The 11,746-nt window shown below is 51.1% G+C and overlaps 1 protein-coding gene across 2 annotated transcripts; it reads left to right on the forward strand.

Annotated features, from left to right (window-relative positions):
* Nucleotides 1–7,202: 7,202 nt before the first annotated feature.
* On the forward strand, nucleotides 7,203–11,746 carry LOC122385995 (DNA-dependent metalloprotease SPRTN-like). Of its 2 annotated transcripts, none has more exons than XM_043374757.1 (5): nucleotides 7,203–7,290; nucleotides 8,318–8,678; nucleotides 9,155–9,383; nucleotides 9,781–10,012; nucleotides 10,303–11,746. In XM_043374757.1, the coding sequence occupies exons 2-5, from the start codon at nucleotides 8,323–8,325 to the stop codon at nucleotides 11,649–11,651; spliced, it is 2,166 nt and encodes a 721-aa protein (XP_043230692.1). In that variant the 5' UTR covers nucleotides 7,203–7,290; nucleotides 8,318–8,322; the 3' UTR covers nucleotides 11,652–11,746. The 2 variants fall into 2 exon arrangements, with proteins under 2 accessions (XP_043230692.1, XP_043230690.1); XM_043374755.1 differs by lacking the exon at nucleotides 7,203–7,290 and adding an exon at nucleotides 8,081–8,099.

Below are 11,746 nucleotides of genomic sequence, written 5' to 3' on the forward strand. Positions count from 1 at the left end.
GCTTTTGGCGTGTTGTCCCAGTAAACACGCCGACGTCGGCGACTGGGGGGCTCGAATCCCGCCGCCGGTTGATATTTTTGGCGCGTTGTCCCAATAAACATGCCGACGTCGGCCCCGTCGGTCCAACGACAAACGATCTCGTCAACCTTGGCAAACGATCTCGGCCCGACGTCGGCTCGACGTCGGCTGGACTTCGGCTGGACATCGGAACATGCGGGCATATCCGACGTCCAGCCGATGTCGGGCCGAGGTTGAACCGACGTTGGGCCGACGTCGGGCCGAGCCTCGGCCCGACGTCGGGCCGACGTCGTCATGTTTACTGGGAGAGCCTTCTCAGCAAGCTGATTCCGAAAATCATGGTCTCTAGGGTGAGAATCTTTACCGTTCTCGAGATAGAACCTCTAAATTTCTTACCACCCATGACCGGGTCATCCCGATTTGACTGAAAATTTGCTCACAGATCCTTCTCAGTTCTCAGCAGTCAGCACGCTGATTCCGAAAATCATGGTCTCTAGGGTAGGAATCTTAACCGTTCTCAAAATAGAAACCTCTAAAATTTTCGACACCAATGACCGGGCCATCCCGATTTGGCTGAAAATTGGCTCACAAAGCCTTCTCAGCATGCTGATTCCGAAAATCATGGTCTCTATAGGGTGGGAATTTTTACTGTTCTCGAGATAGAACCCTCTAAAATTCTTACTTCCCATGACCGGGCCATCCCGATTTGGCTGAAAATTTGCTCACAGAGCCTTCTCAGCACGCTGATTCCGAAAATCATGGTCTCTAAGGTGGGAATCTTAACCGTTCTCGAGATAGAACCCTCTAAAGTTCTTACCACCCATGACCGGGCCATCCCGATTTGGCTGAAAATTTGCTCACAGAGCCTTCTCAGCACGCTGATTCCGAAAATCATGGTCTCTAGGGTGGGAATCTTTACCGTTCTCGAGATAGAACCCTCTAAAGCTCTTACCACCCATGACCGGGCCATCCCGATTTGACTGGGATGGCCCGGTCGATTTGACAGACCATGATTTTCGGAATCAGCCGCAGCGTGCTGAGAAGGCTCTGTGAGAAAATTTTCAACCAAATCAGGATGGCCTGGTCATGGGTGTCGAAAACTTTAGAGGGTTCTATCTCGAGAAGGTATAAACCCAGTAAACATGCCGACGTCGGCCCGACGTCGGCCGACGTCGGGGTGACGTCGGCAACTCGGCATCGGCATGCCGACGTCGGCCCGACGTCGGTCCAACCTCGGCACGACGTCGGCTGGATGTCGGATATGCCCGCATGTTCCGACGTCCAGCCGAGGTCCAGCCGACGTCGGGCCGACGTCGGACCGAGATCAATTGCTGAGGTCCAGCCGACGTTGGGCCGACGTTGGGGCGATGTCGGACCGACATCGGCCGCTGTTTTGACCGTTAAAATAATATAAAATGCGTGTTTCATGTTTCATAAAGAGCTTCTGTACTCAAAATATTCTCAGGAAACTGAAATCTTCCACCACGCCGCAACCCCCTGATCCGGACTGGACGGGAAACTTTATCCCATTTGGGATTGCCCGTAAGCCGAGCTCGCCCGTAGCCGCGTGCGCCGTGCGGTGAGTGCTTGGGGGCTGCTCGGCCTATCCTTTGGTCAGGCTCAGCCCCGGCAACTCACCAGGGCCGGGCCCAGTTCATATAGAAAGGCCAGTCGGCAAGTGTCACTTTGCCAAAGTGCCACTTATCAAAGGGACACTTTGGGAAACGTTGGTGCAGGTGTGTAAGAGTGGCTATATGAGTCCATTGTGGGGTCGCCCTTTCCAATAAGTATCACGTAACAGCAATGGGACCAGGGACTCTATATGAACTGGACCCAGGGTGCCAGTGGCGGCGCCACGAATTTTCGCCAGTGGGGGCAAGCTTGAGTTGACCAGACTATTGTCTGATACCCCGATCTGCAAAATCCATGAGCACCTTGCCCCTAGACGTTGTCATTCAAAATCATTATGGTTTCAGGTTTCATGCATACGTATTGAGCTTAACCATTAACCCTCGCGGGCCCGGAAGGAGGCCCGTGTTTTTCGCCTCCTCCTGGCGAATATTTGCAATACCTCATGAACGCTTAGGGATAGAAAGACGACACTTGCTGTAGCTACCTTATCCCCCATTAATTTGACATCTTTTGAAGCAAAAAAAGGACCTAGCCTTCTTGATAACGTTTCAGCTCTCAGGGCCGATATTTCTAGACTCCTGCACGGCAAACTGCGGCGTCACAGACGTGAGCTTCAACCAGCTGCCAAAAGTAGAGTGTTAGAGATTAAAGGGACCCTCCCACCTTCCAAAAAGTTTATGAATTGGCATGAAAGTGATGTCGCTCGGTTCAGAAAGACCGAAAACGAATATCTACCAAATTTCACCGAAAAATATTCACCGGTTTTCAAGATATTAGGCTTTTACTTTTGTTTACTTTTTGGGATCTCCGCTGTTCCTAGCGACTTTATTTGGAAGCAATAGTTTGGCAGCTGAAAGTGCGGCACTCGTTGCGCGCAAAGCAGCATATATCAGCGCGTGCTACAAAACGTTTTAGTCAAACATTTAAAAATCGTTAGATCTGCGCTGACGTCACACATTCAGAGGGGTATTCAAATGCATTAGCCCCTCTGGATCAAAATGCTGCAATTTTGAAACTCAATATTTCCGATTTAAGGCATTTCTCGATGTTGTGAGTGCCGAAACCGGTAGTTGTGAGCCAGGGACCCCACTTTGGCTATCTCAACTCAAATTTAATGTTAACTCTCGCCCGTATTGGTGTTTTTCCAGCCGCGAGCGTATAAGGGGGGGGGGTCCGTTGGACCCCCTTGCCGTTTCGCCCCTGATCGAGCTAGAGCTTCGCGGAAAAACGAGCGTGCTGCCCGTGACGAGAGGAAGCAGATGATACCTAATTTTAAGGTCCTAGGTCATTGGTTGACCTTGCAGGTCAGGTCAATGGCTCAAAAGTCGGGAAAATCGGGACCTGTTAGAACGTCGTTAAGTGTGGCTGTTATGGGGTTTTTCGGGGCGCTGATCACGAATATCATGTTAGTTTTGATCACAGATGATGTCTTTATGCATTTAGTCCAGGTCGGGTCAGGTCAGGTCAGGTCAACCAGTAGGGGTCCTGCTGGGTATTCCTAGTAGGTGTCAACCGCCTCTGACAGCTTCGTAACATGTTACGAAGGCACCAAAACTACTTCGTAAATGTTCATATGCCTGCTAAATTCCAATTCAGCTCCAAAAACTGGCCTAGGAACATGTAAAACTCGAAAAAGTGAACCGAGGTCACCAAAGGTCAATGACCTGACCTGACCTTCAGGTGACCTTGACACCCACCCTAATGCATGGGGGCAACATCATATCACATGTTTGAACGCTTGAAACCACGAAAAGACTGCAAACGCGCGGCTAATGCGAGCCGACATACGCCGAATCGCGATTCCGGCCAAACATGGTCTCGAAAAGTAGGTCACAGGTCAAAGGTCATTGGGGTCAGGGTCATGAAATTTTCAGGGTATGTGTAAAATTGATTAACGCGAGGGTGCTGAAAGTTTCGTCGGGATCGGCCGCTTTTTACGCGAGTTATTCGCGAAAAACCATGGGGGGGGGGTCCGTTCGACCCCCCTATACGGGCGAGGGTTAAGGTTGGAGGATCCCTTTAAGATGAATTACGAGCACGGTTGTGTAGCATTTGACTTAGAAAAAATACTTAAGTAACTTTGGTGACCTGAGGTCAGGTCAACGACCCCGAGCTGGGGCTTTTGTTTTTTTTCGCAAATAACTTCAATAAAAATGGTTCTAGAGCTACGGCCGCGGTACCTTCGCATTCGTCTCGTCGAGACACGTCGAATGACATATATATTGTTTGGAAAAGGTCAAGTTTTATGTTGACCTCATGTGACCTCGAATGACCTTTGGTTGACTTTGACACATGAAAAGTCGTTAGTGATGATTTCGAGCCGCTGATCACGATTCTGGCATCCATTTTGCTTTCAGCATTCATTTAGAGCCTCAGGACGGCAAAACATGTCCTTAATTATTATACCTGACTTGAATAAGTGAAATAGCCTCTAGCAAGGATACTCTCTTGTGACTTTGATCTTGTAGCAGCCTTGTATCGTAAGCTAAAGCACAAATAGGGGCCCGCTAAGCTTTAAAACATTTCAAAACATCTCGGAATTTAGTATACAAGATAGAAGAAAAAGTGCAAAGTTTGTGGTCATTTTTTATCATGACTGTGACCTTGAATTTGAATGTTATGCACATCATCGGAATCCCCAGACTCTTCTTTCGTTTAACATCCACTTTAGCCGGTTTTATGCACCAAGCCGTCCTCTGGAACACCTTTGAGACCACTACAAAAGTGCCGGTTTTTGCCTTTGGCCTTGACTTTTGACCTTGAATGAAAATTTACCTGAGGTCCAAAAGTTGAGGTGCTTTAGAATCTTCTCGTAGATACCTTTCGTTTGGTACCATTTTTGTTTCCGTAGCTACCTTATTTACGGATTTAGACAGGGGGGCGGCTTCCCCGGGCTGCGGTGGTTGTGATTACCCTCGGGGCCCGGGCGGGTTGGCGATCAACACCTACCCTACATTTCCATATAACCCGGGTATACAATATACATACCTATCACATTTTGTCATACCTCCCTGAGCTCATTCTCAGTCTAAGGGTTCCCAAAAGAGGGTGATCTCTTCTCTGGCCGATTTTGACAAACTGCCTCTCAACCTCCTCGAGGTCAAGCTCGAGGGCAGCCTTCTGGTGAATGAAAATGAGTAGCAGAATGAGTGGGAGTAGGAGATATGCGACAGACGGTCCGAGAACGAACGTTCTGCTGATGCACTTGATACGGGGACCGTCAAAAACAGGCGTACTATTATAACCGCCTATCATGAATGTTGCACCGGCCCGCTATTTCCATTTCAACATCAGCCAAATTTTGTGGGGGCAAAAACATAGTCTTGCCCCCACGGCCTCCTGCCAGTGGGGGCAGTCTGCCCCCACTGCCCCCACGGTGGCGCCGCCCTTGCAGGGTGCTCGCCAAGAAGACCAATGTCTCCATCCTATCATCCTTCCGGCTCTGAAATGGTCTTGTCAGACCGAAAGGGCATAACGCAACAAAACAAACCAATCTCGTTAGCTGGCTGCGTGGTGTAGTGGTTAGCGCACTAACCTCGCGTTCGATTGACACGGGGTTCGAATCCCATCGCCAGCTGATGCTTTTGGCGTGTTGTCCCAATAAACATGCCGACGTCGGCGACTGGGGGGCTCGAATCCCGCCGCCGGTTGATATTTTTGGCGCGTTATCCCAATAAACATGCCGACGTCGGCCCCGTCGGTCCAACGACAAACGATCTCGTCAACCTCGGCAAACGATCTCGGCCCGACGTCGGCTCGACGTCGGCTGGACTTCGGCTGGACGTCGGAACATGCGGGCATATCCGACGTCCAGCCGATGTCGGGCCGAGGTTGAACCGACGTTGGGCCGACGTCGGGCCGAGCCTCGGCCCGACGTCGGGCCGACGTCGTCATGTTTACTGGGAAGATTCCCACCCTAGAGACTATTATTTTCGAATCAGCGTGCTTAGAAGGCTCTGTGAGCAATATTTCAGCCAAATCAGGATGGCCCGGTCTTTGGTGTCGAAAACTTTAGAGCGTTCTTTCTCGAGAACGGTGAAGATTCCCACCCTAGAGACCATGATTTTCGGAATCAGCGTGCTGAGAAGGCTCTGTGAGCAAATTTTCAGCCACATCGGGATGGCCCGGTCATGGGTGGTAAGAATTTTAGAGGGTTCTATCTCGAGAACGGTAAAGATTCCCACCCTAGAGACCATGATTTTCGGAATCAGCGTGCTGAGAAGGCTCTGTGAGCCAATTTTCAGCCAAATCGGGATGGCCAGGTCATGGGTGTCGAAAATTTTAGAGGTTTCTATCTCGAGAACGGCTAAGATTCCCACCCTAGAGACCATGATTTTCGGAATCAGCGTGCTGAGAACTGAGAAGGATCTGTGAGCAAATTTTCAGCCAAATCGGGATGGCCCGGTCATGGATGGTAAGAAATCTAGAGGGTTCTATCTCGAGAACGGTAAAGTTCTCACCCTAGAGACCATGATTTTCGGAATCAGCTTGCTGAGAAGGCTCTGTGAGCCAATTTTCAGTCAAATCGGGATGGCCCGGTCTTTGGTGCCGAAAACTTTAGAGGGTTCTATCTCGAGAACGGTAAAAATTCCCACCCTAGAGACCATGATTTTCGGAATCAGCGTGCTGAGAAGGCTCTGTGAGCCAATTTTTAGGCAAATCGGGATGGCCCGTTCATGGGTGGTAAGAGCTTTAGAGGGTTCTATCTCGAGAACGGTAGAGATTCTCACCCTAGAGACCATGATTTTCGGAATCAGCGTGCTAAGAAGGCTCTGTGAGCAAATTTTCAGCCAAATTGGGATGGCCCGGTCATGGGTGGTAAGAACTATAGAGGGTTCTATCTCGAGAACGGTAAAGATTCCCACTCTTGAGACCATGATTTTCGGAGTCAGCGTGCTGAGAAGGCTCTGTGAGCCAATTTTCAGCCAAATCGGGATGGCCCGGTCATGGGTGTCGAAAACTTTAGAGGGTTCTATCTCGAGAACGGTAAAGATTCCCACCCTAGAGACCATGATTTTCGGAATCAGCGTGCTGAGAAAGCTCTGTGAGCAAATTTTCAGCTAAATCGGGATGGCCCGTTTCTCGCTGCTGGACTCGCTGCTCGCAGCTCGCTGCTAGTTTGACAGACGTCCTGCCCCGTGAGAATTTCTCTAGTTTCTGAAGAATTTTTCGGGACCCATGCTCTACTCATACTGCATTCGAATATACGCGGTTCGTGGGGTTTCCGCTGGTTTTCCGTGGGGTTTCCTTGGGTTTCCCCGAGTTCAACCCGAGTTTGCCCCGAGTTTTCTCAAAGTTGGCAAAGCGGTCGAAGCCTGAGCTCTGTTCGCACCCCGTTTATTTATCAGCAGGCTGCGACCATGCTGCTGCTTCTTGGCTCCTCATTGGTCGAATTCAAGTGGTCTATTCGTTAGACCAATGAGAGGCCAAGCCGCGCCAGCAATAACTTCCTTATATGGAGAAAACCGACAGCACGCTGATATAAAAACAGCGAGCGAACAGGGCCCTTGTTGCGTTTTCCTATCATTCGTTCCCGCTTTCGCATCATGGTCCTGGTCCTGGGAGGTCGTAAGTTGAAGTCTTATTCAAAGTCTTATTGAAGATCTGATTGCTACTTGCCAGAGACTGAAGTCCCAGTAGGTAAGTCAAAATTATTTTTTTAGCACTCTCACTGGCTTGCTGAATTTGAAGTTTTCAGTAAGGTAGTGCTTACGATTACCAGAATTGGGATAGTCAATTTGAATGCCTGCAGCCCATCAGAGGTCATTTTTAGATCTCTGCATAATGCCTAGGCATGATAGGGCAAGGAGAGGTGGGTAACTTCGTGAAAAATACAAATTTTACTCCAGAGCCAACATGTTGTGTTGGTATTCAAATGCTCAAGCATGTCTAGCACGACCATTTCGTTGAATACTCACCTGTTCAACTCATCTGTTGGGGGAGCCTTCCAGAGAACAGCATAGTGATAGAGGATGGGTATAGTAATGAGGAACTGAAGTCTGAAGGAACGTGCGAATGTAGGGCTCGCCTGGTGGAGACACCACAAGGGGTGCTGCCGAGCTGGGAACAAGAGCCTGCACTGTGACAAACACAAATTTTTCTCTAGTTTCACGATACATACAATAACAGATTGTATACAATATTAGAAACACGAATTAGGGGAACAGAGTCAACGCAGTAGCCATCACATATGATAAGAGAACAAGGCATCACCCATTTAGTCAGCCAACATGGCCTTGAACCTGCTCAGATCGCATAAACCTATGACCTGGTCAGACCTTCAGCAAGGGTTGTCGTACTGGCAGCCCATTGAATAAGCCCATTGAGGACTGATCACTGAACTGTCATCTAGCTAATGCATTAAAAAGGGCATCACTCCAAGGAAATGCATTAACAAAGTAAAATTAGCACTGAATGCTTCCACAAAGCTCTGGCACAAGATAACACAGGTACCCTAGCAATACAATAACAAAAGTATATGAAGATCTTCCTTGATTACCTACATCACCAGATTGGTAGGTAGGTACTAGGTACAAGAAAAACAGCATTGATGAATTTGAAATAGTAATAAAGCTAGTAACATAGTAGGTAATAAAGTTACTTTTTGATCTTGCAGGTGTAAGTATTCTTTCACTTCTCAGCCAAGCTGATATTTTCTGGTTTACAGGAAGCATGAGCCACACCGAGGATCTTGACTTTGCCCTGGCCCTACGACTCCAAGAAGAAGAGAATCTGCTGGCCAACATCCCATATGATGCAGCTGATCGGCCAGGCGTTGAATTAACTCCGACTGGTGGAGGAGTCGGCGGAGCTGTAGGAGGCTCAAATAGCCAGGAGTCTCAGCGACACTGTAAAAGTGCCTCTTCACCCCAGTCTTTGCCTCCACCTGGGACATCCCTGGTAGACGAGGCCTATGAGCTGATCGACCCGACTCCAGACATCTACCAGCTGTTCCGCGACTTTGACAAGCACTTCTTCTGGGGAAAACTCGGTGGCGTCGAGCTCAAATGGAGTCCCCGGATGACACGGTGAGAACAACTGATTGGGGCGTGACGAATATCGTCAAAATAATCGGAATTGTCGAAATTTCGATAACCACATCAGGTTTTGTCGGGATATTTGTCACGGTAAACACTTCGGTTTCAAATTGCTGCTACGATAAAGCAAAATATCCGGTTAAAGGTATTTGTGCTCCCGGAATTTCCCGATCTAACGTGACAGGACGGGGATCTCGCGACAAATTCTGTCACATTTGCTAAATTTTATCCCCTTGATCATCTGGTGGATCTGTAAAATTATCTAGGAGCAGGTGGATGCTCTGGTTGGCCTCTGAAGTCTGACACTTAAAAATAATAAAATTTTCAGCAATATGTACGATCCATAGCCCGAAGCTCGCTCGTCACTCGCCAGCCCTCCTCCGGTGTGAGCCCCGTGTCTAAGGTGTTCCGCTGTGTCCAGGTGCGCCGGCGTGTGCTCCGTGTCTGAGGTGTTCTACTGTGTCCAGGTGCGCCGGCGTGTGCTCCTACCAGCCGGCCTCAGGCCTATGTTCGGTGCGCCTCAGCCGGCCGCTGCTGATGCTGCGGCCGCGCAGTGACCTGGTCGAGACCCTCCTGCACGAGATGATTCACGCACTGCTGTTTGTCACTCACCACAACGACAACCGGGAGGAGCACGGTCCAGAATTCCACCGGCACATGCACCGCATCAACAAGATCGCCGGCACCAACATCACGGTACGGCACGGGACGGCGCGATAATGAAATGGGACACTTTATTTACTTTTAGTTTTCTTTTTTCGCGGACACCCAAGTAGGTACTAAATCTCATTTGCATAACGGTTGCTTTATTTTCATGCTAGTCCTTCGTAAATGCAGTTCATTCGTTCGTTCATTCATTTCTGCATTCATTCATTTGTTCGTTCGTTAATTCATTCATTCATTCATTCATTCATTCATTCATTCATTCATTCACTGAATTATTCATTCATCAGTTAACTCATTGGTTCATTCATTTATCTATTCATACACCGAATCATTCTTACGACGGTTCCTGCAGGGTTTATCCCGTCGATCCCGTCGCCTCTGTCTGACCTGTCTGCCGGTCCCGTTGGCGCCACCTGTCCTCCGCCAGGTGTACCATACGTTCCACGCCGAGGTGAAGCACATGCTGACGCACTGGTGGCGCTGCACGGGGCCGTGCCGCTCCCGACCGCCCCACTTCGGCTACGTCAAACGCTCCATGAACCGTGCGCCAAGCAAGAACGACTTCTGGTGGCGCGACCATCAGGCCTCCTGCGGTGGCCTCTTCGAGAAGATCAAGGAACCGGAAGGGTACGGCAAGAAGAAGACCAAGAAGGACACAGGTGAGTTAGGTGGATGGGGATTATAATAAATGGGGTCAGAGTGGGTAGTGGTTTCACTGCATTGACCTATGCAGTAATTAAGGCATGGGAGTTCCAGTCTAAATTTGCAGAAATGTTTCCGGGTCTAGACAGTATCCACAGGCCTCAGTCTTTACAGTGCCTGTGATTTCTGGGGATAATAAACGCTAGGGTGCTGGCTGGGTTTTCATGACCTATGCCACCAATGATGTGATTTGTTTTAGAAGTTGTGTGCTTATCGTTTTAATTGGGGCATATTTTATCTGTTTCAGCATCTGGAACAAAGCTGCAAGACATCCGCAACTTCGGCGTCACTGGTAAGGCCGTGCCCGTCTCCCAGAAGCCGCCCTGGAGGCCGGCGGGGCGGGCCACTGCTGTGGGCGGAGCAGCGCCCCCGGTCGGCCGCGGTCGGCCCGGACGGGGTCGGGGGCGGGGCGCCGCCGCCGGAGCGCCCTCAGAGCGGCCCGGCAAACGGCCGCCGCCCGAGGGCGCCGGTCCGCCGCCTCAGAGACGTCCCGGCCACCCGACCGGCGTGCGAGCCGACATCGGCACAGTGAACAACGACGGCAACCAGAGGGTCAACGCCATCGCCGGCAACGTGCACGGCTTCCAGAAGAGGGGCGGCGCGGTGGCGACGGCCGGAGGAAGCCGTACGGTGACGGTGCCGGTCCGGCGCGGCGGAGCGGGCGGCGGGGACGACCGAGCGGACGGCCGGCCCGGTGACTCGACCTTCGATGGTCGAGGGAATAGGCTGGGTGGTACGCCAGGTGTTCCCTGGTACAAACGCGACCCGCCTCGGAGTGCGTCCGGTGCTGGTTCCGCGGTCGGTCCGACCCCTCCGTCAGTGCCATCAGCTTCGAGAACCTCGTCAGCAACGTCCGCGACTCGAACCCCGACCGGCATCTTCTCAAGTCCAGAGAGGAAGAAACCCGCCCCAACCACATCTCACACAACGGATAGCTGTAGCGGGCTTAGTGCCGGCTCGAGTCTGGTTACTTGTCCTGTGTGCAACGAGCAGGTGCCCCAGCAGGGTATCAACGACCACGTAGACCAGTGTCTGGCGGATCCGAACGAACAGCTGCTGGGGGCTGTTGGTGGTGAAACCCGGCCCGAGAACTCGGGAGAGACCGTGTGGTACGACGACGATGACGACGATGAACAGATGCTGTCGCTCGCTGCCGACGAGCTGGAGCGATCGCTCGAAGTCTCCGTCTGGTCGGAGGACCGGGACGATGATCGTCTGCTCGCCGACGCTGCCGATGAGCTGGAAACTTCCCTGGTGGAGCAGGAGACGAGCGGTGACGATCTCGGAGAGATCACGGCATCGTCACCCCAGCGGGGCGGATCGACGAGCAGCGCGCCGGCCGGGGGTCGCTCCGGCGCCGCCAGGACCTTCAGTGAGGCCAGCACGCCGAATGTGCCTGTGGACGGAGCGCGAGGGCCGGCGGCCCGCACTCTGAGTGAGGCGAGCACCGTCTACGATCGAATCCTGGACGAGCCGATTGTGATCGACAGTAGCGATGATGAGGATTATGCCAGCCAGAGGGCTAACCTGTCCAATGTCATCATGGATTTTATCAAGGTGGAAGAGAGTGACGATGAGCTGTTTGAAGAGTTATGAACACGCGTCGAGCTGTGATGTAAGTGATATTTATGCTCAGGCTGTTAAGACCGTTTTAGCATAGTCCAGTATTTGTTTACATATTTTAAAAGCGT

This window comes from Amphibalanus amphitrite, unplaced genomic scaffold (genome assembly GCF_019059575.1).
Source record: "Amphibalanus amphitrite isolate SeventyFive unplaced genomic scaffold, NRLGWU_Aamphi_draft 000236F_arrow, whole genome shotgun sequence".
Taxonomy (NCBI): Eukaryota; Metazoa; Arthropoda; class Thecostraca; order Balanomorpha; family Balanidae; genus Amphibalanus; species Amphibalanus amphitrite.